Source organism: Strigops habroptila, chromosome 5, assembly GCF_004027225.2.
Source record: "Strigops habroptila isolate Jane chromosome 5, bStrHab1.2.pri, whole genome shotgun sequence".
NCBI classification, from domain to species: domain Eukaryota; kingdom Metazoa; phylum Chordata; class Aves; order Psittaciformes; family Psittacidae; genus Strigops; species Strigops habroptila.
Genome location: NC_044281.2, coordinates 50279952 through 50306194, shown reverse-complemented (window position 1 = coordinate 50306194; position 26243 = coordinate 50279952). Strand labels below are relative to the sequence as shown.

At 36.1% G+C, this 26243-nt stretch overlaps 1 protein-coding gene across 8 annotated transcripts in view; it reads left to right on the top strand.

The window, feature by feature from the left end:
* The window catches only part of SLC35F5 (solute carrier family 35 member F5), a 38329-nt gene that overhangs the window by 3384 nt on the left and 8702 nt on the right, over positions 1-26243 (top strand). For 2 of the 8 annotated variants that reach the window (XM_030485828.1, XM_030485827.1), the window contains 15 exons: positions 1814-1891; positions 2777-2840; positions 4480-4621; positions 5754-5897; positions 8337-8399; positions 10445-10526; positions 11888-12078; positions 13703-13784; positions 14605-14692; positions 15287-15351; positions 15725-15829; positions 16309-16468; positions 21434-21524; positions 25131-25285; positions 25747-25835. In XM_030485828.1, coding sequence (XP_030341688.1) covers positions 4487-4621; positions 5754-5897; positions 8337-8399; positions 10445-10526; positions 11888-12078; positions 13703-13784; positions 14605-14692; positions 15287-15351; positions 15725-15829; positions 16309-16468; positions 21434-21524; positions 25131-25285; positions 25747-25828 — 1443 coding nt within the window. In that variant the 5' untranslated portion in view covers positions 1814-1891; positions 2777-2840; positions 4480-4486 and the 3' untranslated portion in view covers positions 25829-25835. Of the gene's footprint in view, positions 1-1813; positions 1892-2776; positions 2841-4479; positions 4622-5753; positions 5898-8336; positions 8400-10444; positions 10527-11887; positions 12079-12437; positions 12730-13702; positions 13785-14604; positions 14693-15286; positions 15352-15724; positions 15830-16308; positions 16469-16501; positions 16548-21433; positions 21525-25130; positions 25286-25746; positions 25836-26243 lie in introns of those variants that run through there. The other 6 variants (XM_030485824.1, XM_030485825.1, XM_030485829.1 and 3 more) reach the window with 5 other exon arrangements.

The window sequence follows — 26243 nt, the reverse complement described above, 5'->3', positions numbered from 1 at the left end:
TGGGTTAATTCTTGCTAATAAGTATTGAACTGTGTTCTGTGTGACCAGCTTCGGTTAGGACTACAGCCCACAGCAGATCTTGCATGCTGATAGAGGGTAATATGTATGTCTTGCATAATAACTGAATTTAGGTACAAGTTCTGCGCCTTGTTACTTGAGTATAGCTAATTTAGATTAAGTATGGGTCAAAAGTAGGCGACTGAATAGTTTCTTTCTCTTAGTGATATTTGGCTTAGTGTGCATGGAAGGAAGAGTTTTTAAGCATCTTTATTGGTTTCTGTTTATTTTTGTTATTTTTATATTCAGTTCTTTTATGTGCCTAAATGAGGCATGCACGAACTGTTAGAGCTCTGTATGGATGAAAGTCTTCTGGTTTAAATTTTGGTTATCTGAGATACTGATCTTAATCTTTAATTAGGTTGGTAGTATAAGGAAAATATGACCAGCAGCTACTGTTTGTATGTGAGGGAACTGAACTAAACAGATACTCAGGATCTACACTGAGCATAGGCTTTGTGGTACAGAAGGTGGATAACCACATGCCTGTGTCTTAAAACTACATCTTCATTTTTATTTATTTATTTGTTTAAACCAGCTACAGTCATTTGGTAAACTGTGTGGTAAAGGGCTTGAACTTGCTGGATGCTAAGCTGTGTGTAAATCTTGAGTTCAGTGGGAGTTGAATCATAGGCTTGTGTGGTCCATCCTTATAGTCTACCTCTTTATCTTATTTGCGGTAGGTGAAAAGCATCAATGTAACTTTTACCTCTTATTATAAACTTTCTGTCATGCTTGACAGGTAATCAAAGGCAAAATTTAAGGTAAGCATTTAGTTTTGCCCTCAACTGCTACCTCTGTTCTGCACATTAATTTGTTACTCGTTAATATAGGATATGAATCCTGTTGATAAAGGATAACCCTTAACCAGAGTTTAGCAAGGTTCACATGAATAGAAAAACAAAACAAACAAAAAAATCCAGCACTTCCAGGCAATAAAACTTACAGCTTTATTATTCTTGGTTGCCAGTTCCAGTTTTGTTGTGCCTTCTCTTGGAGTGCCATATACTTGCCAACATTTGGATTTGCAAATAGTTGCAGATTAGGTGGGCTTCCAATTGGTCTATTATAACACTTTTTGCCAGAAGTCCCTTATGTATAATGTTTCTTTCCCTCTATAACAAATTTAAAGTGGATTTTATTGAATGTCTTTATAGGATCTGAGTTTAAAAAAAAAGAAGTTTTAGGTGAGGTTTGTTTGTGGGGTTGGTTTGGTTTGTGTGTTTGTTTGTTTTGCTATGGTAATAATACTGTATCAAATTAAGGAAAGATACTGGACTTCCACAAGAAATAACATGGAGGTGTACTATCTTTGTAGATCATTTTAAGGCCAAAAAGCCTATATGCTCTTCCACTACCTTCATAATTCTAATTTAAATTTTTTGCTTAGGAATGTTGGCTTAAGAAATAGGGCCTTTCTCTGCATAGCTTAAAAAATTAGACCTTAACATTATCAGTTTCTTGTTTCTCATGTGAACTTATTTCAGTGAATAAAGAAGGGATCATATTCATTGAAATATCAAACATAATAAATGATCCTGTTCTCTTGCAATTCAGTGCTGTCCTGCTAGCATTTTTGATGTGGCCCAGTTCTTAAGGTTCTATATCTGTCCCCAACATTTAGGACTTGAACTGTAGCAGACACTTGTGGAACTTGCAATTTTAGAAGATGTCTTGCAAAGATAAGTGTATCATAGACACATGCACACTATTTTTCAAGCTTTGCCTTTTTTTTTTTTTTTTTTTTTCTTTTTAGGAGACTATCTTCACTTTGACATGACGTGTGAAGTCTGTTAGCGTTTTTTGTTTGGTTTTTTTACAGTTATTGTGGAAGGTATGTATGAGAAAAGTAAATCTTGTTCTTTCTGTGTTCATTTTAATCAGAGCATATCACCATCAGTACAGAAGCCAAGTAAAAGAGATGTGTGGAATTGTATTTCATTTCAAGTTCGTGAATACTGATACTTCGTCAATAAGTGGGATAACGTGTCTGTCTAAAAACTTCTCAAAGTAGTAGTTTCTATCTGTCTTTGCATTCTGTATGAGGTTTCACAGGTTTTAATTCTGTCCTAAAACTTAGTGTATAATTTTCAACAGGTTTCTGGTTTTCTGCTGAACATTATAGGCATTTTAGTGTTGCTGATGAGTAATTTTTTTTTTTTTAGTTGACTACTAGCTTCAGGGTGCATCATGCTGCATGAAGACCAAATTTGTAGTCACCTTTTCTTGTTAAACTTTTTTCCTTGTTATGGAAGAACAAAGCAAAGGGCTATATTAAGCACACAGAAATGTTAAACAGGCACTTTATACTCAGATGGCAAAGTAACAGCTGCTATTACTGTAACATATAAAAGACTGCAAGACATAAGTATGGGCTCTTTAATTAGAATTTTAAAATTTACTTATAGCTAGAAAAGAAATGGTGCAACATCTACTTATACTCTGGATAACTTTGTATGTAACATCTAATCTAAGAAGTACTAGATATTCTGTCATCCTGCTAAGGAAGGGGGTTTGTATGACCCTAATGTAAACAAGTTTAGTACAGTATTAAGCAACTACAGAACGTGCACAATATCTGTGCATGACCTCTAAGCACAGTGTATACGTGCTGTATGCTTTGAAGCAGTTTGTGGTGAGAACAGAATGCTAGGGATGTGAGCATCTGATGTAGAGATGTCAAGTTGATCAGGCTTCAGCGATTCCTTCTTGTCTCCAGCTACCTCTCCCCCTCCTACCTGCAGCATATGACTGGTAGAAGGCTGAAGTGGTTTCCATTTCTGGTATGCCTTACCCACTGTTAACGTGTTGTGCTGTAGCCTGACAAGGAATGAGATTTCTGCTTTCTAGCTCGTTTGGAACTCTTTATACCCAGCTTCCATTTTTGATGCATATTACACAAAGACATGAGCAATTTGTAGACTGTATATAATATAACTTAATATAATGGCATGTAGGCTGTCATAATAACATGAAGGCAAAGTTTGTAGAGTGTAATATTTAGTATCTACTAGACCAATTCATAAAAACTGAAAAAAACCTTTATAAGCTTTCAAGCATGAAAACTTTTCTCTTGGCGTACTCAAGTTTAACATAAAATCCCTATTTATTCTCTCTTTGAGAACAAATGTTTTCTCCTCTATTCCGTATCAAATAAAAACTGCAATTCCTTGCTGAGTTTTTCATAACTTTGCCGCTCCCTGCTTACAGACTTATGCTTTCTTTTGTCAATCCCACCATTTTATCAGAAAAGCAGAATAATTATGCAGAACTGATGCCCACACATGGAATGTATCAGCATAGATCTAGTGGTATAATGATATTGCAGGAACTCTGCCTGTTGATTTTTTCTTTGGAAAGAAGCCCTTTGAGAAATGGAGGAAAAAATGTCAAAATTTGAACATGGCAGAGACTGTATTGCAAAGGAGAGGCATGAGTCAAGACTGGAAACAGTGTAGTGATCTCAAATGCACTTGTGCATCTATAGGCATTTAAGTCATTAGTCTGAAGAATAGGCTAGTCTGGGAAAAAAGAAATGTAGCTTCCTTACTGAAGACATTGTGGCACTGTCTCTTAGATAAATAATTTGTAAATAATGAAAAGACAGTGTATATTGACACATGGAAAAAACCGAAGTGTAATTTAAATTCACTGAACTTTATTAGTAAAGCAGATCACCTTTATTTACTGGGAGAGTCAGGAGCTGCTCTGTGAAGATGAATTGGATTTGAGTTCCTTGAGTTCTCTCAAAGATAGTGAGTGTTTTGAGTTCATGATGATAAATAGAAAGGTATGTTTTGTAATCTGTAGCAAAATAACTCAATAATTTGGTTTACATTTAAATATTCTTTGGGGTTTTTTGGTTTGGGTTTGTTTGGTTTTTTTTTTTCCTTCTTGAATGACTTTATTCTTTGAGGGTTCATAATTTACCCAAATGGGTTGCTATGTCTTTAGAAATGTTTGTTGACTGCTTAACTATAAATATGTTTCTGGCTACCTTTAGTAGAATTGTATCTGACACAATACATCAAACTAATTTCTAGTCAGCTTAGAGTGTCTGAATTTACAAAAATGTAGTGGTCTCAAATGTTGTAGAGTTCGTAGCGTAGAAATTACGAAAAGGTATTGTATGTTTTACCTACTTTTACTTCAGTAGTAGAACAGCTGATGAATCCCTGAAAAGATGAGATTTACTTTCTAATTGCCTCTAATGTCCCTGAAAATGTTATGCCAGATCTGTGAAAGATCTGCTTTTTAAGAAATACAGACGTGTTTCCTAGCATAGTGGGTCTATTCCATATGTGTGAAACATAGCCCCCCACTGTTTTTGGCAGGGCTTGGGGGTTTTTTGGATATTTTGGGGTTTTTTTTTGTCACTGTTTGTAATCTTTTGGATTTTATTCCTTTATCAATATTGAATAGGTTACAAATGGTGTGGGTTTTTATCATGAATCGGATGAGCTCCCAGAGCAGTTCATCCACTCAACGCAGGCGAATGGCTCTAGGAATTGTCATTCTTCTCCTTGTTGACGTGATATGGGTTGCCTCTTCAGAACTCACTTCTGTAAGTATTGTTCCATGCACCTTAAAAGGAAAATAAAAGCCTATTTAAGAAAAAGATGCACAGAAGCATGGTCAGTCAAACAGACAGTGTTTCTAGTGTAATGTTTAACTACTTCTTCAGTACCAGGAACATGATATCCTTTGGGTTAGTGAACTAAGCTGTATTCAGTAAAAGGTACAGACAAGCTCAGCTCTGTGACTCTTGCTTTCAAGATAGGAAGAGTTATTGATGATTTTAAAATTAAACAACGTACTTAACTGTGTATTGTAATTAGGGAGTTCATTTTGTTTATTGTCTGATTGATGAAAATAATGCCCATGTGCTTCCCAAGAAATAGTAAAAGAGCTGTACCACTGCAGGGTAGATGGTGTGCTAGTTTATAGTTCAGAACATGTAGAAGTCTAGGGCCAAAGGACTCTGATCATGGAGTTGAAACCCTATAATTGCAGACAAGTTTGTCATGACCTAGTTCATATATTCTGTCTTGAAACTAATCTGGTATTTACTTCATGTTGAGTTCTAGGACTTGGAGCTTTAGCAATGGAAAACCAGTTTTTAATAAATTATTGTCACATTCGGGTTTCTGAATGGTCATTAAGTCTTTACATTCTATATCAGTTTTGAAACTAAGCATATAAAAATGTTTGTGCTTAACATGCTATTACATTAATAAAACATTTTTTTCCAGTCATCTGGTGTCATCACTATTGATACTGAAAATTTACTTACTCAAAGTAATCTTCTCTAATTTGTGCTTACAATGCTATTGCCAATTGAAGTGGTCTTTCATTTAGAGAATATTTGTATGTAAATATATTTTCAGTATTACTTGAGTTCACTGGCATGTTGATCGATATGTTGCTTGATTAGATACAAGTAATAAGTAGCTTTTCTCCAGTGGCATTGTATCTTACAAAATGGCTCAGTGCCTTCTTGTTGGCATTTATGACAGCTTAGGAGAGGATACCCCCAGAAAAAGTACGGCCCCTTGTGTCTTTTGGTCACACATGCCAATACTTGCAGCACTGACATTTTGGGAATCAGACTGTTCTGGACTAAAACCTGTTCGTTCATTTTGTGAATTCTCACCTAATTGTTAATTTTGGATACTGCAATTATTTTCTTTCAACAGTATGTTTTTACAAAGTACAACAAGCCTTTTTTCAGTACATTTGCAAAAACATCCATGTTTGTTCTATACCTCTTGGGATTTATTGTTTGGAAACCATGGAGGCAACAGTGTACTCGTGGATTTCGTGGAAGGCATGCAGCTTTTGTAAGTATTTTAACTCTGTAAATGTTTTGATATTTGTTGAAGTTTGTATAGGAAAAAACAAACTTAAAATAGAGACTAGAGAAAAGCAAAGTTTACATATTTGTGAAATAGTGCTTTCAGAAAAGCAATTATAAACTGAATCATGGCACAGGAAGATAATCCTAATAGTAGTCATGTGAAGAAGAAAAGAAAGGGAAAAGCAATATGAAATATTTCAGGAATCCTAAGAAATGCTTCAGTGGGCCCAGACCATTGGCTCATTTAGCCTGGTATTTTATCTTGGACAGTTGCAGAGGATATTCTTTTAAGAAAGAGCTTATGAGCCTCATCACTCATAACTCATGTTGGCTGTGGGTTCCCTTTTATTCCCCCAGCATCTGTAACCAGTGGAATCAGTATTTGAACTTCGCAATTCATTTTCATTACTGACTCTTTTTGTCTCTGGCAGAACTATGAACTATTGGATGAGAGGTTTTGAGGTTTTATAAGTTATATTTACAAAAAGTGGTAAATTATGTTTTTGTTGTTAATATTGTATTTTTATAGCATTTATGCACAAGTGACATTATGTTGCTCATTCTAGAACTAAGCATGATTTGTGTTAGAGTCTAAAATTATTGTCATGTTACAGAAATACATACTCTTTTCCAAGGAAATTTAGAGTCGCTGAGAAGAGCGCACGTGCTGTGCCAGTGTTTCAGAATGCTGAACAGCAGGTCTCAGGAAGCAGTGAGGCATTTGGCCTGATATTAATCTCACATTAAAATAACAGAAAATGTGATCCAAGAATACACTGTTAATCAACATGTCTTTATAGAAAATAGCTTGTGTGAAAGGAGAATTGACTTCAGTTCTGCATATATTAGACTTCACTGATAGTGACAGTTGTAGGCATAACATACTTCAATTGAAGTGTTAAATGACATTAAGCCAAATTACAAAAAAACACAAACAAACAAACAACAAAAACAAACCCCCTTCCCCCCCCACAAAAAAACCAACAACCCACAAAAACAAAACCAACCAAACAAAAAAACCCCAAACCCCACCCCAGAACAGCAAAGGACCACTAAGAGGAAAAAAAGCACCAAACAAACCCCTTAAACCTTTTGTTAAAATAAACAAACAAATAGAAAAAATCGTTTTAAACATACAGAATATTTAGAGTTGGCTGATATCTTGAAATAATTTTTGTTAATCAGCCTTTAATGTGAAGTGTCTGTGTACAGTATGGCACATGTTAGACTTGATGCTGTTCAGGATCTTCGTAAGATAATCAGGAAATAAGCAGAATTTACAGATTCTTTACTGGCAGTAATGACAAATAAGGGTGATGAAAGCACTAAAGGATGATTAATTAGTTGTCCAGAACAATTATAGTGACCAAATTTATTAATCTGAGCAGATGAGTAGAATAAGGGGCTGTTGCCTACTGTGAACTGTAGTCGTTATCTCGACCAACTGAATCTTGTGCAGTGCTGTGTCAAAGAAGGAGATAATATGAACTCGTATGAGCTGGACAGCCATGACTAAGAGTGCTCAATCAGTCACATTTTGTGTGTGTCATTCATGGCAGCACAACTGGGATCTCATTTTTTTTTCTTGCTAATCCTACAAAAAGTAATTTTTTAAATTATTTGTAGGAAATAGCCATTACTTTCGATGTCAGCATAATTCAGAAGAACAGGCAGAGACAGGACTGTAGGGAGTAGTTAGATTTTATTTATTTATATCCACACACCGGCCTTCTGAGTTTAGTTAAACATTTAACTGTATAATTATTACAAGTGCCTGTGAAATGTCCTGTGTTTATTAATCTGGAACAAAAATATTACATTTATAAACTTTTATTTCGATAATGATGGCTTAGTTAAACACTCATACTTTACTTTTATGCTGTCTTCCACGTTAGAGGATTTGTTTAATAGATTTCTTACCAGCATGATAGAACAGCAAGCTGCCGATCAGGGAACAGGGGTAGTAATGTTTGTTAATGTGAAGAAGAGAAGAGGAAAAATCACACTTGACCCCATCCTAGTTTAAGCCGTGTTAAAACTAAAGCAGAGTTCCAGGTTTTTATGCAAAGGAACTTTGCCTCAATAAAGTGAAGAAGCAAGAGGCTTGTTATCAACATATGCACAATAATCCAGTGAAGCATGTCTTGCTAAGACTGAACTTTACAGTTTTGGCATTCTAACAACCTGATCCTGCATTGCTACCTGGGTAGTGAATTCAGTGGGGTTTTCCAAGAGGTACAAGGAATTACTGAAGCTACTTACTGAACTTGTAAACCGTCTTGGTTTTTTGGGGAGGAGGCCTAGAGGGAGAAATTGCAATAGAACTGTGGAAAAAGGCATTAAAAAACTTATTCGAAGAAAAAAAAATCAGTTATTGGTAACTGTGCCTTGGTATATTATTAATTTAAGGTTCTGTAATTAGTTTGCAGATGCTGAAGGTTATTTTGCTGCTTGTACAACAGATAACACTGTAAACAGTTCTCTGGTAAGTGCCTTAATTTGTGAAGGTCAATGCTTTACCATAACATGACACCATTATACAGACTTACTGTTTTTAAAATATGGCGGTCTTAAATGTAATAGTTTTTGGCAAAGGGAATTGCCAACTTACATGTTACTAGTAAGTGTTGCAAATAATGGTGTTGCTTATTATGAGAAATACAGGTTCTCAGCTCAATAAAACACTTCAATGTTTCTGTAGTATTTTGTGAAATAAATGTTTATGTCGTGCTAAGGAAACGTTTACATATTCAGCTCAGTAGCTGCCAAAGCAAAATGTGGAGAGCCACTGGTACAGCCAAACAGTTTTTAAGACCAAAATCCACAACGGAATCAGTTAGTTGAGTATCTTTATATGAATCGGTTAGTTGAGTGTCTTGTATAGTGTGATCCTGCATTGCATTTTGAAAGAAATGCAGTGGATTCCTTCCAGTGGATGGAGTGATTACTGTTTACTGAATCACATGTCAGTACTGGTATTCTGCTGACAACCTGCATTGCCAGATAGCATTTTTGTGGTGATTTTTGTCATCAGTAGGTGACATATGCCCCTGTGGATCACAGGTTGCTCTGTAATTCGCATACCTAAATCAGAGGCCAAATTGGGAAGTGTCCAAAATGCAGAACTTGAACCATCTCTGTAATAGAGCAGGGGGAGGCAATTGCATGTTGAAAAAAGTACTTACGGGCATTTTATGCTGAATAGGGAGTTGAAGAGAGATTTTTTCAGAATTATTCTTAATTTCATTCTCCCCCTTACCCCTTCCCAACTTTATTTACATTTAGGAATAAGGTCTTCTTAGTTTGCTCAATTCATTAAGATCCTCTGACTCTAGAAGCAGGATTCATCATTAACGTTGGACAATTTTGCATTAATTTAAACATTCACAAAAAATCTGATCCTGAAGAAGGGGCCTAATCAAAATGGAGCAGCCAGATCTTTGTCATTACTTGGCTTTTAGAGTTTATTAATTGTATTTAAACAAGCAGCTTAAAACTTGTATTGTTAGAAGTATTTTAAGCAATTGAAACTTCTGCTAAGTGCCTATGGTGGTGCATCCCTCCACCCCCCATCCCCTGGGCTACTCTACTATCTAAGGAATTCCCGTCAGGCCTTTGTGTAGTGAGTTGGGTTGTGAAGCATCCCTTGAACTCTTGTATGGGTGAGAACAGAGGCACTGATCATACCAGGGACTCCTGTCACCTTGATAACGAGGGAAGCGAGAGGAGGGATAATCAGCCATCCCCTGACAGCGTTGGAACATTCCTTCCCTTGATTGTAGCCTGAGTGGAACAGTACCATTGTCACTGGAATTTTGAAAAGTTTCTGGTGATTACCCACTCAGGTTGTGGCCAGGATGGAAATTTACTAATGACTAAAGCAAGTCATCTTGTGACTTGATAAATAGTGGTCCTGAGTGAAGCCCTTTGAGCTCTTCTGGACTGCAGCAGGTTGTGAACAGCATCCCCTTCTGAGTGGGATGCCTCTCAGAGCTCACGAACTTTCCAAGCTTGCCATAATCAGAGGACCATTGCCAAAAGCTGATGATGGGGCCGGGGCTCAAGTCCTCCAACTCCTAAAGGAATTTTAAAAATTTGAGTTACTTTTCTAAAGTATTTTGGCTTTTAGTTCATGAGCATTTAGGGTCATGGGAGGAAAATGAATATGTATTCATTTTTGTATGTGAATTCTTATGGGTCACATTTATAATTTGGACAGAATCTGATGAAATGTCTGTGGTTTTGATGAGCTATTTTCTGGAGATGAGTTTTTGTTCATGAGGATGTACAAAAGAGCGCACAGCTATTTTTGAGTACGTGTTACCAATATGTTTAACATAAAATATAATTTACCTATGAACATTTTTGGCAAGCCTATCCACTGTGTGGAAAACCACTTTGTTAAATTTAATTCTTATAATGTTCACCAAGCTTAGTTTTCTTAGTTTTCTAATTCACTAAATTAATTCTACTGCTTATAATTTAAATGTCCTGCTTAACTGTATTTTTACTTATACTGATTCATTTCAGAGTGAACCTTTATATGTTCCTGTAAAGTTTCATGATTTGCCAACTGAAAAAAATGGCAGTAATAATAGTGATGCAGAGAAAAGTGAGTAAAGACTTTTGGAGTGCTGAAATGCTAGTTCTTTGTGAAAAAATTACTTTCCTCTTTGTTGGTATAAATGCTGTCATGTTGCAGGACTTTATTTTGGTTTTGGGGTTTTTTTTCCCTTCACCCCTGCCTTTTGTTTTTTCTTTTTCTTTTTTTCTTTTCCTTTTTTTCTCCTTCCTTAAATCTCTTATTGCTTGAATTGCAGTCTCACATATTTACTTTCAGGTAGAGAAAACATAGGCCTATCGTTCAGTTTACCTTTCTTGGTCACTACAGATCCAGCCTATGTTTATCTCAAGGGACCAGCTGGGTTCAGTACTTGTGATTCTTTCCTTCTGGGCTTGTATGACCAGCAGCAGTGAGTCAGCCTCTGGAAAAACAAGCTATTGTCCTTTTTAGAGCAGGAGCAAAGCAGTCAAAGTAAGAATTTTAACAGTCTATGTGCATTCTGATTTTATTTAAGCCTCACTATCATGTGATAGTCGCTGAAACAGGCCTAACTCTCCCAGACAATTATAGATAAGCTGGCTGTCAGAGAATCCAATTATCTGATCCTCAGCAAAAGAGTCCCTGCTTACAAAAGGGAAAGTCTCTTTGTTAATTTCTAGATGACGTGTTAAAAACTGCTTTCTTAGGCTCTACTGTGCTGTGTTAACATGCACTTCAGGGTTGTTTGGGCTGTAGCTTTTCCCTTTAGGTGGTTGTTTTTTTTGTTTTTTTTTTTTTTTTTAGGATATTAGGTATTGTTTTATATTGAAACACTTCATGATACTTAAATAGTGATACTTAAAGTACCCTTATAAATCAAATGTGATCCTGGTTTGCAAGATTAGTTAGAGGGTGGATTTCAGTTGAGCAAGTGACCTTATGATCTCTGCTAAGCTTTGAGGTCTGTTGGACACTCTCATCCTCTGAATGAAACACTGTCCTTGCAGTTAGGTATACTTGTCTGCAGTTTTTGGCTGTTCGACTATTAAAATAATTAAATAAAATCTTATATGTAATATTTGTCAATACAGAATAATTCCTACCTAAAAATTTGTTGTTACTTTGCATGGCTTTTTTTGACTGGGAGGAGGGATGATGCTTTTCAGTGAGGTTTTTGTGGGTAGACAACTGTGCTGATTGAAAACGGTAATTGTGCTTTGTCTTATTACTGGCCTATCAAACAGCAAAAGACTAGTTTAATAAATAAAAATAATGGTGTGTCTTCTATTTGCTTATAAACCTGTTATTTGACAAGTATTGCAATCAATGCTGTATTAGAACATGGTAGTTTTATTTGCATATTGTGTTGGCTTGAAAAGTTTAATGATAATATGCAGCTTGGGTTTTTTTCCTTCTCTTTTCTTCTTAAGCTCCCAAAAAGCCTCGTGTAAGGTTCAGTAATATTATGGAGATTCGACAACTGCCATCAAGCCATGCATTGGAAGCAAAGTTGTCTCGCATGTCATATCCAGCGGTTAAGGACCAGGAATCAATATTAAAAACTGTAGGAAAACTCACTGCAACTCAAGTAGCAAAAATCAGCTTTTTCTTTTGTTTTGTGGTATGTGCTCCATTCTTTCAGAAGACTTAAGTATAGATGCAGTTAAAACTTGTATAATAATAGTGAAACAGTATTGAGATGACTTGTATTCTTTATGCTTCATTTTATAAATACGCTATAAGCATTAAAACTTTCCTCATGTTGGACATGAAGGTGCAGCTTCTTAAAGGGAGGGTAGTAAAAACAGATCCTGATTGTGTAGTTAACTGTAAGGTCAGTTGTGCTTTTGAGCCATGTTGTCCACTGTTGGGTATGTTTGGTACAGCAAAACCTAGGATTATGTGCACACTGTTAGTAGCCGCAGTGAGAGTATGTGAAATGGGTAAATATCACTGTGGCTTCTTTCTGGGCAATCACAGAAAAAGTACTATCTCGTGGCTCACTGTGGCATTGTGCCCTCTAGTAGTATGAAGAAAAGATAATTGTCCTTTAGCTCCATCGAGGGCTGAGAGATCTACTTGTGAATCCATTAGTTGCTGCTGTTTCTTCATCATGCCTGAGTTCTAGGGGGAGAGAGAGGTAATGGTAGCATGACTTTTGAGAGACAGTGAAAATATAGAGAGCAGAGCAGTTATAGCTTTCCCAGAAGTAGCTTCACTGATACTGCTGAATAGGTTATATGTAGTCTGGACCCACCACTGCTTTTCCTCAGGAAGTAGTGCTCTTTAAACATTTGAAATAATAAGAATAATAAGAAGAAGAATAAGAAGTAAATTTTATTTGTGGAGCAGAAAATGGTGGTGTACATAAAGAATGTGCATACAGCAGCAAGAAAATAATAATCCACTCATTAGTGATTCTGGATGGATGAAATAGCTTTTTAAAAAATTATTTAAAATTCTGTGTGTCTGGGTATATATATACACATATATATGTATATATACACATCTAGAATTTCTAGGGTAGATTCCTCATGTTCAAAACAAATCCTGTTTATGCAATTTGTGAATGCTGCTACCTATATATGTGTTTCTTCTTGGACTGTATAAATATTTCCATCTAAGACTTTAGAGAGTGGTAACTTCCTTGAAGATGTATCTGAGATCTTATTAAGGAGATTTTAATCAAGAAATCATTAAACACTTGCCATTTATTCCTTTAGGGAGGAATTAAGAGTCATGAATCTTTCCAAAATATTTTTCAGGTGTTGAGTGTAAACTATGCTTGCTTTTTAGGTTGGAGGTGTGTGCCAGTTTTAAGTACTCTAAAAAAACCTCATTAGACTGACTAAATGTCCCATGTATCTCTGAAATGTGCAGTTACAATCTCGAAGCGCTTGAAAAACACCTTAAAAGAATCTTTAGTTGCTATAGAATAGTTGTTATAATGTCATTTCAATTATTTAATTATTTTTAAGTTCTTAAATATATTACTTCATTATAAAACACTTAGTTGAATGTGGTTGGTTTGGGCCAGTTCCAATTTTGCTTCTGTCTTCTAATGTACCTGCCACTTTAATAGAAGTTAGAAATCTCTTTGAGGTAAAAGTCTCATTCTGACTTTATTTTTGGATAAATAGTTGGATTTTTTTTTTTTCTTTAAGTAGGATTTTATTGCACTGAGAAACTTAAACTCTCTTGTTGCTATCCATATAATCACAAAATAATATTTTCTTTTTTCCCAGTGGTTCTTGGCAAATTTCTCTTACCAAGAAGCTCTGTCAGATACCCAGGTTGCTATAGTTAATATACTGTCGTCAACTTCTGGTAAGTTTTATTACACCACCAGATGTGCATTGTAAGGCTGTTTATAACATAAAAATCTTTTTAGTTACAGTGGACTTATGTAATCATTTACCTGTGGTTTTGGGTGAATAGTAAGGCTTAAAGCTGTTGAATATGTGCATTTAAAAATCTTAGGCTATCCTCATGATTCCCCTGCTTTTTGATTTTTCAAGTTCATGTGTGTATTTCTGCAGTTATGTCTGTGTATTAAAGCTCTGTGTTGGAAGCGCAATAGGTTTGAAGGAAAGTTGGTATGACTTTTTATTAAAATAGGTATAATTCAGAGTAAAGTCTTCTTGTTCATTATTGTTTGTTTGTTTGTTTAAGTGAGTTTGGGGATCTTTAAATGGGTAGGGACCTTAAATCACCTAAATACTATGCATATCACTTGCTTTACAGGTTTTATGCAAGGCTCTAATACAAGCTCTAAAGTGTTTGAATTATGTGACAGTCCATGTTTTGAGAAGTAACTTTTGTTGTTTGAAAAAACAGTTTTAAAAGCACAATTATGTAATTTTTTTTTTTTTTTTTTAATTCCCCCCCCCCACTGACTTTTCAGGCTATTGCAGTTTATTTTGTTAATATGACTAGCCTTTCTCAAAGTTGAGCCTATATTGGCTCACCTGAGGATTCATATCACAAGGTGTTAGTTTCATAGTAGTTCCAATAAAAGTTAGGGATGCTAAGATCAAGTAGTTAAAACAGGTATGTGTAAAAGAAAGAAGAATAATGTCTGTGCAGTTTCCTGAACTAAATAGGAACAAAACTTGGTTGTATAAACTCTTCTTAATTTCTTTTGCAGGGCTTTTCACTTTAATCTTAGCTGCAGTCTTTCCCAGTAATAGTGGAGATAGGTTTACCCTGTCCAAATTATTAGCTGTCATTTTAAGGTAAGATAATGGGCTGGAACATTTGGTCAAAAACTCCCTGAATCTGTGAGAGAACTGCTATACCTATGGTATCTGTGACAATGCATGATATGCTTCACTTTTTAGAAAATCCTTGTTTCACAGATATATTGAACAAGTGAATTAAGTCTGTTTAAATACTTCATATTGTGAACAATTATTGAATTTCATACTCCTGTAGGAAGTTTGATTAATCAAGTTTCTGTTGGAAATACGTGGACTTACTTTCTTGTTTAATTGTGGTGTCTTTATTTTTGTGTAGATGCAGGGGAAAAAAGGAAGAGGTTTGATACTGTGTTGTCAGCCTGTTTCGTTAAATGCCCAGTGCATTGGTCAAGGAAGTTAAAAGTGGGGTTGATGTGTTTGGTTTTAGCTTAGGATCAGGCCTTAGCAATACAGAACTCCCTTCGGCTTTTCCGGAAGTGGATTTTGATTAACTAAAAATACCAAAAGAGAGAACTGTATTATTGTATTTTTCTCCTTTTTTTTTTTTTTTTTTTTTTTTTTTATGTCTTTGGAGGAAAAAAACAACTTCTTGGGTTTAAGTAACGTTTTGCATTCCTTCTTTTTTGCTAGCATTGGTGGTGTGGTACTTGTTAACCTTTCTGGATCTGAGAAATCTGCTGGAAAAGATACGATAGGTATTTACTTGGGTTTTTTTTTTAATCCTAGAATCTGCAGTGATAAGTACCATCTTTTAACAATACTCAGTAGGTGACATAGCAAGCTGTATATTTCTTACTCGTGTAACATTTGACAATCTGCCTTTTTAGCTTCAACTTCTGAAACTGGACATTTATAATGATTTTTCTTCCCTGTGTATTTAGTTTAATTGGGAAAGTATTTACATTTTTGAGTTTTCTGCAGTTTTCCATGCTTTTCATATATAATAGCTTCTGTAATAAATTATTTACCTCTGACAGTTTTATAATAGATGTATGTTTAGGAGAGTTGATGCTAGCGCGCATAATGTGTTTGGCATGTCTGAAGTGACTGGTTTTTTCATCTTTACAGGTTCCCTTTGGTCTCTTGTGGGAGCAATGCTGTATGCTGTGTACATAGTAATGATCAAAAGGAAAGTGGATAGAGAAGATAAACTTGACATACCAATGTTCTTTGGTAAGACTAAAAATAACCCTATTGAAAGTTTTAATTCAGTGTTTGATTAAATTGTTTGCTTTCAGGCACTGAACTGTATAGGTGTGGTAAAGGAGCTCAGAAAAGCCAAGAAGGTGGAAAAAGCCTATTCCTCCTGTGGTTATGAGTACCTCAGAGACTGGTTATGTGAATTGTTTCTTCTTTACAGTCTTAACAATGAAAGAGAACACTACCTGTAGGAATGCAGACAGTGCCTTTGACTCAATGGATTTTATTTTTTTTTTTCTTTCTTTCTTTTTTCCCAAACCTGCAAATATCTGATGTAATTGTTGTTTGTGAATTTCAGGTAAAGTTTCTCATATTCCTTTACTTTGATTTAAAATCTTGCTTTGTTGCTGCTTTTATGTATGCATGCTGTCAAAATAGCATGATTTAGCTGAGGTTTTAGTTATATTAAAGGATATGTATTGTGATTTACTTAATACTATCTTTATACTCAGGTTTTGTAGGGCTGTTCAATCTGTTGCTGCTGTGGCCAGGGTTTTTCCTGCTTCACTATACCGGGTTTGAAGCGTTTGAGTTTCCCAATAAGCTGATATGGATGTGCATTGTTATTAATGGCCTTGTCGGAACAGTTCTGTCAGAATTTCTCTGGCTGTGGTACGTAATACATGCTTTCTGTATGTTTCCCAGAAATTCTTACCTGTGTTCTCAAATGTTGAGATGTCAAATTGTCTCGGTAGGGTTTTCTGCCTTTTAAAATTTTTCTTCTGTCCATGTATGCAGTTTGAGTTAGAGGATGTCATCATGTCATAATGTCCTGTTTAAGAGCAACAGCTGAACTTTTAAAAGCAAGTGATGTGGTCTTATAGTATTTATTAAGATACTATGTTGCTCAGCTTATTCTAGAATTAACATTTTGAGACAAAAAGACTTTGTGGTACAGAGTTGCAATAGTAATGAGACAACATGATTTTCCGTCTGAACAATTCTTTAGTTTGCAAGGCCTTGTGCATGTTGGATGAGTTGGAATCCAGTATTCTGTAGCTGACAAATTTGTTTATATCTTCAAATACTTAATGTGAGAAATCTCATCAAAATGCATTAATCATGAAGATATGGCAGTTCTTAAATTAGCCTAGCTTTTCTTTAGAAATTTAATTATGTGATAGTCTGCATAGGTCATCAACAGAGGATTGAACATCAGACTTCTAGATGAACTGTTCAAAAGCTGTAGCAGACTTAAATCTTTGCCTGGCTATTAGAAACAGTGTTACTAGAGAACTGTTTTGTAAGGCAGGGTTCCCGGCTTGAGAGTATTCAGGAAGTCTGAGTTTCTTCTAGGCCAGCATTAAGTTAAAATAGGGGTGTAGCAGAAAATTCTACAAGTCCTGTTTTACTCTGGAAACACTGAGGAAGAGTTTCCAAAAAGAGACATGCTTCCAGTGCCATACAGTTACTCAGTGAACAGTGTCAGTTTTAGTGCTAGTTTTGAATAGGTGTGGTAGTTTGTGAGCTTTTGCCTGAGAACCCCTGATGTTTGAGCTCTCAACTCAGTGGTAGAGAGACTGGAAAACCTCATGGGATAGCTACTCTGAAATGGAGACATCTATTCTAGGGTCCTAAGTTGTGTGACAGTACTACAATGAAAGATCTAGGAGGAGTTCCTTGAAAGTTCTATGAAAGCTTTTTTTGTGTGTGTGTTGTTTTTGTTTTGTTTAGCTTTGCTTTCAGAAGAAGTTTAAAGTTTAGGAAATTTAATCATGACATTTTTTGTTCATTGGCAAACTTTTACACCAGTCTTAGTTGTAAGTGCATTGAAGTATATGGTCCTGTGTAATTTAATTTGTTTTTTGACAGAATCATAGAATCATAGAATCATAGAATCGTAAGGGTTGGAAAGGACCTTAATATCATCTAGTTCCAACCCCCCTGCCATGGGCAGGGACACCTTGCCCTAAACCATGTGGCTCAAGGCTCTGTCCAACCTGGCCTTGAACACCGCCAGGGATGGAGCATCCACAACCTCCCTGGGCAACCCATTCCAGTGCTTCACCACCCTCACTGTAAAGAACTTCTTCCTTATATCTAATCTAAACTTCCTCTGTTTAAGTTTGAACCCATTACCCCTTGTCCTACCACTACAGTCCCTAAGGAAGAGTCCCTCCCCAGCATCCTTGTAGACCCCCTTCAGATACTGGAAGGCTGCTATGAGGTCACCATGCAGCTTTCTCTTCTCCAGGCTGAACAGCCCCAACTTTCTCAGCCTGTCTTCATATGGAAGGTGCTCCAGCCCTCTTATCATCCTCGTGGCCCTCCTCTGGACTCGCTCCAACAGCTCCATGTCCTTTTTATGTTGAGGACACCAGAACTGTACGCAGTACTCCAAGTGGGGTCTCACAAGAGCAGAGTAGAGGGGCAGGATCACCTCCTTCGACCTGCTGGTCACGCTTCTTTTGATGCAGCCCAGGATACGGTTGGCTTTCTGGGCTGCAAGCGCACACTGCCGGCTCATGTTAAGCTTTTCGTCAACCAACACCCCCAAGTCCTTTTCTGCAGGGCTGCTCTGAATCTCTTCTCTGCCCAGCCTGTAGCAGTGCCTGGGGTTGCCCCGACCCAGGGGTAGGACCTTACACTTGGCTTGGTTAAACTTCATAAGGTTGGCATCGGCCCACCTTACAAGCGTATCAAGGTCCCTCTGGATGGCATCCCTTCCCTCCAGCGTATCAACCGAACCACACAGCTTGGTGTCATCGGCAAACTTGCTGAGGGCGCACTCAATCCCACTGTCCATGTCACCGACCAAGATGTTGAACAGGACCGGTCCCAACACCGATCCCTGAGGGACACCACTCGTCACAGGTTTCCAACTGGACATCGAGCCATTTACCACAACTCTTTGCGTGCGGCCATCGAGCCAGTTTTTTATCCACCGAGTGGTCCATCTATCAAATTGATGTCTCTCCAATTTAGAGACAAGGATGTCATGTGGGACAGTGTCGAATGCTTTGCACAAGTCCAGGTAGATGACATCAACTGCTCTGCCGCTGTCCATCAGTTCCGTGGCTCCATCATAGAAGGCCACCAAATTGGTCAGGCAGGATTTCCCCTTAGTGAAGCCATGTTGGCTGTCACCAACCACCTCATTGTTTTTCATGTGCCTTAGCATGTTTTCCAGGAGAAACTGTTCCAAGATTTTGCCAGGCACAGAGGTGAGACTGACTGGTCTGTAGTTCCCCGGGTCTTCCACCTTCCCCTTCTTGAAAATGGGGGTTATATTACCCTTCTTCCAGTCATCGGGAACTTCACCTGACTGCCAGGATTTTTCGAATATGATGGACAGTGGCTTAGCAACTTCAATATTTTTGTGATGATAATGCCATCCTGTAAGATGAGACTACACTTCATTATCAGTTAGTAAAAAGGTTAAGTGCAATTTCAACATAGGCAAAATAACAAATGAACAAACCCCCAAAACCTAAAACCCCCCAAACCGCCAAACTTGGCTCTTATCCCAAAATCAAGTACTAGCATAGGGTTAAGTACATGGGTGTGCATAGACTTTTTGTATGCATACCATTTGTGTAATTACTTAGAATGATGATCCAGTCAAAGATCTATTTTTATTTCTGGTTCCTTTTCCCTAGAATTTTGGACTAGGACTAATTTCAGAGTTTGTGCTGACATCACCTTTTTAGCTGCCCAGTGTGCCACTAGTATGGTCCTCTTTCTTTGGAAGTAAATATTATCATTTAACCTATTTGTTTACTCCATCCAGTGACATAGTGCCAGTGTGGTGGCAGATGTGACATTTAAATTTTCTTTCTTTCTGCTGATAAGTTTTCATTGGATTCTGTACTGTTTATTCATTTATGGTGTGCTGGTGGACAGGATGGCTCTAACTCAGAAGTAGTCAGTGCAGAGGTACAGAGGTATTCTCTTATGGTATAGAAGGAGATTTAGAATATTGGGAAGGAAGTTTGCAAAAATGCGGAGTATTTAAATTGCTTTGTTTCTGTTCTGTTCCTTTCTCATCTGCATATGTTTTTCTTTGCTTTAAGGACACTGAACATGCAAAGTGATTTCAAATACCTGAACTGGTAATTTTGGTTGGCTGAAAGTCAGTCTTATGGAGGGCCTACTGGTTTGGTTTGCATGTATTTCTCCAATTAAACTCTTCCAGTTTAATTAGAGAAATACGTGCATGAAGTCATGTTCTAGAAAATGTTTTCCAAATGTGTGTTCAAATCTTTGTGTTTAAAAGGTATTAACAATCTTCTGTGAGGTGAATTAAAATAGCACTTTAATGATGCTGCATCTGTTTAATTTTTACAGTAATCAGAGTAAAGAATGAGAAAGTAAAAAAACAAATTCCAGAATTCTACCAAAAATTGCAACTACGAGAGTTCATCTTCTTTAAGATTAGCTGTGTGCAGGACTGATTACAGTTCCACACAAAAGCACAGCTGGTACTGTTTTCAGTACTTGCCAAAGATGAGAGTTGTCTTTATCTTATAAAATAAATTTTTGGTGCCTTTGAAATAAGAGGCTGACTTGAAATAAGTGGGCATTACTGATTTGAATTGGGTAGATACCCCTTTGTATTTATTTTCTTCATATGGTAGTCTATCTCATGGAGGAGTATTTGCTAACAAGCCTCACTATGCTTGGTAACTTTTGACTTGGTTGGCCGTAAAACGGGAATTGCAGTGTTTTGTATTGAATGTTATGCTCTTCACTTGGTATTCAAATGGCTCAGAGTAGTCATGTTGTATTTATAGATGATTAGGTTTATATGACAATATGATACTGAGAGCTCATTTATGGTCTGAACTCTGTCCTACATATACTTTGAATTTTATTTATTTTTATTTTTTTTAATTTAAAAAAACCTTCAGTAAATCAGTCATTTGCAAACTAAATAAGACTTGCAAAGAAATTTGGGAAAAAGGGTCAGTATTCTGTGGCTGTTTGAGTACTACTCTGTCATGCATGTCGTTTTGTTGTTCTGTCATTTAAATAAATTATAATGGCTTTGTGTGGCTCAGTGGTTTAGTGAAGCCTAAAGACTTAGTTCCTGCTTGGGAGATATTATGAGGCTCTGACGAATGCAGAGAGTCTTACTGAGACTCTGAAGAATGGTTTCAAGGTTGTATTTTAGAGTGAGATTTGAAAAGCGTGGTTTGTTAAGAATTTGTCTGCTGTAAAATTTTTTTTCTTTTTGGATAGGATTTCTAGACATCAGTAGCCTTTCTTTTTTAATTAACCAGACAGGGGCAAAACATATTTAATTGCTATAAGATGGTATTAAACTATTTCAAAATGGAAACAAAATGCAGATTTTTCTAGGTGGAGTCACTACATGTGAGGTAGTGAATTTTCCATCATCTCAAAAGATTTGTGTGGGAATCAAACCTCACTCCAGAAGACATCTGGAGTCCAGTTAAGAATTCTAAGCAGTTTTACAGGTTTATGATGGCGTGTGGGTATCTCAATTTTTGATTATTAAAACAAACAATATCTAACAGGCTTGAATAAATGTCTTCTGCAGTTTGTATTACTTTAGTTGTATTTTAACTTTTAAATAAGACCTCTTTATTAATATATTTTTGAATTGTCTTTTAGGGGCTGCTTTCTTACCTCATCACTGATAGGCACACTTGCGCTAAGCCTTACAATACCTCTGTCCATAATAGCTGACATGTGCATGCAAAAGGTAATGTACTTACCAAGTTCTGAGCATTATTAACAGAATTTCTTTGAATTAAATAGTGGTGTTATTTTTAACGATATATACAATGAACAGTAGTTTACTTCCATTGCTTTTTAATAATGTCTTGATATTGACAGTTACAGTAATCTTGCATTTGCAAAATTGCACTTGCACACTTAAATATATGTGATTAAGATGCAGCTTGTATGAAAAGTACCCATCAGCAGTGCCTGGCCAAATGTTTTACCTTGAGCAGGTGCTTTTCAGAATTAAACAAGAGCTGCAAGTACAGTACCACTTAATACCTTTACAATTACAGAATTGTTATAGACTGCCTATCTTGAAGATACTCAATCAATGACAAAACCAAAAACCTGTAGATTTACCACAAAGGAAAGTAGAAGCTACAAGGCTTAATTGCACATTACTAGATTCATGCAGACATTAGGCTTCCATTTAACTGTCCTCCTTCAGGTTAGTCTAGTTTCACTGGTATTGAGGTAAAAGCTGTGGAAAACCTTGCATGTAAAGAAAGAAAAGAATCTGATAATATGAGTTTAGAAAAGAACTAGTATGAAGTCAGTTTAAAATACTTCTCAAGCTGTATGGATACTTTTTGTTCTCATGCTGGTGGGATAGAATTCTCAGTTTTAAATATTTAATTATGAATTTCAACTCTAACTTTGAATACTCGAATTTAATATTTAATCAGTGCAAGGAATATAAAATTCTTAATTTAATGTGAATAATGATTAGCATATACTTCAAGCATGCAATTATTAGGGTCTTTTTTTTGTTGTTTGATTGATTGGGTTTTTGTTTGGTTCCTTTGCTTGTTTGTTGGGGGTTTTGTTTGGGGTTTTTTTTCTGCTTTAAATTGAGGTCATTTACTTAATGTCAGTGTGGATTTTGGAAAATAAATCTGAAAAATAAAAGAATAAAAATAAAAAAAGGAAAGTCAAATTGGAAAATAAAAAGAGTCAGACCCTGAATAAATACTTGTGTAACTAACATGTGAGATACAGTATATTTTATATTAGTACTAGCTGAATATTCAGCGTGGAAATACAGCAAATCCTTGCAGTGATTCCAGCAGTAATAAAGCATTTGTTGGTAAGCATTTGTTGGTAAGATAACTGTACTTGTGTTGCTGTTTATCTGCAACATACGCCTGGGGCATAAATTAAATAGGAAAGTAAATAACTAATGATAGCCACTAAGGAAACAAGGGAAAAAAAGATCCATAGACTTCTCCCCCAAAAATCCACTTTAGTGAGATGGAATAAGGTTTAGGTGTGAGCTGATGCTGGTAGCAAAACCTGAGCCTTTTGTGTGTGTGCATATATATGTGTGTGCATTAATACATATTTTATATGTATATACTTGTATTCATGCAAATACATTTTTAGACATGTGTGTGTATATATAGATACGTATATCAATATATGTATCTTGTCTTCTGAAGTGATTCTTCTAAACTTTCTTCTGGAATACATTGAAAAGTGGAATATGCTTTTCTAATTCTCAGTACACAACTTAATGTCTAGGCTGAGTAAGCACAGGGTCCGGATCTTTCAAAGTTAATTTATTCTTCATGTACTCATGCAATATTGAGGCATTTGAACTACCAGAAATATCTTTAAAGCTCTGCTGGATGACTTTCAGTGGATGTTGGTAATACAAGGACAAGTTACATTAACTCATTTTTATAGTTTGTCACTATTAGAGTCCCTCCAATTTTTATTTATATTATTGCTATTTATAAGCAAACAAAAAAGCCCCACAAATGTAGCTAGCTATCAATCTAACTTTCTGTACACCTAATATTTGCTCGTTTCCTATTTCTTGTTTTAAATCTTCCACTTCCTGTGTTGTCCCAGTTTATGTGCTGGCAACATCTTTCATGATCTGAATCTTCATGCCTCATCCGTTTCATCCACAATTCTTTGCTGCCACTTGGTTCCTTCTGGAGTTTGTGTTCCATGTACTTGCTGCCTTCTGCTCCTTGTAATTTTTCTATCTCTGTTTGAAAAGGCTGCTTGGTCTCTTTCTCAATGCAAATATAGAGCCTGATTGATTTTATGAAGCTGGCCATTAGCTGATGCTTCTTACATCTTGCCATATGCAGGAGAGTAATCAGGGAGGGGTTGGGGGTTCCTTCTCTTTTTTGTTCCTTTTCTGATTCATATATGCATTCTACATTTCTGTTGTCCTTCCTTCTTCCAGCAGCTGTTATGTACTTACTGTCTGAGTTTCTACTTTCCTATCTCTTTGATGCTTTTAGCTTGTGGCTGCTCCTTATACATTTGAGGGTATGGAAAATCCTTTTTTTTTTTTGTTTGTTTTTTTTTTTTTGGGTGTGGTTTTTTTTTTTTTTTTTTTTTTGGAAATTGGTAGTAGTAAAAGCACAAATGAGTGACTCTAAAGGCAAATTCCTGTAGAATTTAAGGTAGTTTGTACAAGTGTATTTGTACAAGTATGTCTGTATCTTATAATATACATAATTATTAACTTTCTGGGTATTAATTATTCTGTAATAGTGTGACAAATCAGAATCTTAAGAAATTACATCCAAATTGTTAAGAAATACTTGAATATTCCTTTTGGTAACTTATGTGTTTAGGAATTTCTATTAGAAATCAGTAAGGATAATATAAAGCTCTTAAAACTGCAGTTTATTAGATTTTTAAGAATGAGCATCAGTGCTAGGTATCAAATCCGTACCCTTTTTTCTCCAGTCTTCAACTTTGGAGATTTTCCCCACAAGGGGGAGCCACGTTCATGGTTCATTGCTCTGTTGGCCTCAAAGGCGTTTCAGAGGCCAGTTCTTGCATCCTTGATTTAGAATCACAGAATAGTTTGGGTTGGAAGTGGCCTTAAAGATCATGGTGTCTCAGGGGCAGGGACATCTTCCACTACACCAGGTTGCTCAAAGCTCCGTCCAACCTGGCCTTGGACACTGCCAGGGATGGGGCAGCCACTGCTGCTCTGGGCAACCTGTACCAGTGCCTCACCACCCTCTACTTTTCTATAATTTTAAGTTTTAAACAGTGTCAGATGATCACTTCTGAGCATAGTAGTAGATAAAATACTAGTATAGCTACAAGTAGAGTTTAGTATAAATTGGGCAAATAACATGCCCTACCTATTTTTTTTTATTATTTATTTAAAAATTTCCAGTAGCAGTCTTTCTGTATGCATTGATTTCAGCAGTTACCACTTAGTGACAGTATATTCATAGTGAATAAACAAGTGCACAAATCTTTCAGGTGAAAGGATTTTTGAAGTGTCTAAGGGACTTTCTTGCTGGTACCAGTCAGACAGCTAAAACCTCAAATTGAGGCTACTGGAAATGGCAGTCTTCATCCGCACCATGGTGCAAACAGTATGTTCCATTGTAAAGCACAGATCTTTACATGAAAGGTTAATCATTTATTAGAAGTAGCAGTGGCTATAGAAATTGTACCAAATAACTCCCACTTTAAAAGAACTGAAACTGCATCTCAAACTTACAGTAATAATTATCCCAAATATATAGTATGTGATGTGTGGTGTGTTTTTTTTTTTTTTTAGACTATTGAGTGACTGATGTTTGTGTTTTAATTCCAGGTGCAGTTTTCCTGGTTATTTTTTGCAGGGGCAGTACCTGTATTTTTTTCTTTTTTCATTGCAACTCTCTTATGTCACTACAACAACTGGGATCCAGTGATGGTGGGAATCAGAAGAATTTTTGCCTTTATTTGTAGAAAACATCGAATTCAGAGGTAGGACAGTCACAAAGTATAATCCTGTCTCTTCTTTAGCCTTTCCAGTATGTCATACTCTTTTCTAAGCCACATTACTCATACAGTATTTATTTTAATCTAATTTTATATTCAGGTGTATTCAGGTGTACTAATTTCTTAATAGTAGTATTTGCCAATCCACTTATTAACCTATGTAATGCTCAAAAAATGGGAAGAGGTGGAGTCTGTTCACATTTTAAAAGAAGTTTCCTAGTGGCTGTCAGTGTTCTTTTTTCACCTTAATGCCTCTGTGGTAACTGTCATACCCAGAACAAGCAGTTAAAATCGTGCAATTTGAGTATACTTTTATGAAGTTGAGGGTCTTTGTATGGTTTTAATGGTTGTAGTTCGAACAACTAGCATACTTAGTGCTTACATTGGCTTCATAACAACCAATTTAATATTACTGTATAACTTCAAGTATTTTTATTTCTTTTAAGAATGCCAGAAGAAAACGAGCAGTGTGAAAGTCTCATTCCTATGCATAGTGTTTCACAAGATGGAGATGGTTGCTGTTCATAAATGAAAGGTATGTTTAATAAACTTCAAACAATGCAGAGAAAGGTAAAGATTTACAGAGCATACAGTTAATCCTGTGCCATATTGATAGACAGAGTTTTGAAGGGTATCTTCAAAATTATTATTATTTATCGCCAAGCATTATTCTCACCTTGATGCAATTCTTGGTCAGTGGTTTTGAAATGTAGAGTAGTTTTTTTTACTTAAGAGTATTACAATGTTCATTGAAAACTGGACATGAATCGGTAAACCAGAAGAGGCATATAACTTTCTGGTATGGGTGTTGTGTACAGAGGAGGTATGAAGTAATTATTTCACTCTCTTTTTAATGCTATTGAGGTCTCAGTTTGGGCTACTGCTGTTCATGGAAAAACATCGACGTTTAAGGAAGTTTAGAAGACATTGCCAGACTTAATCA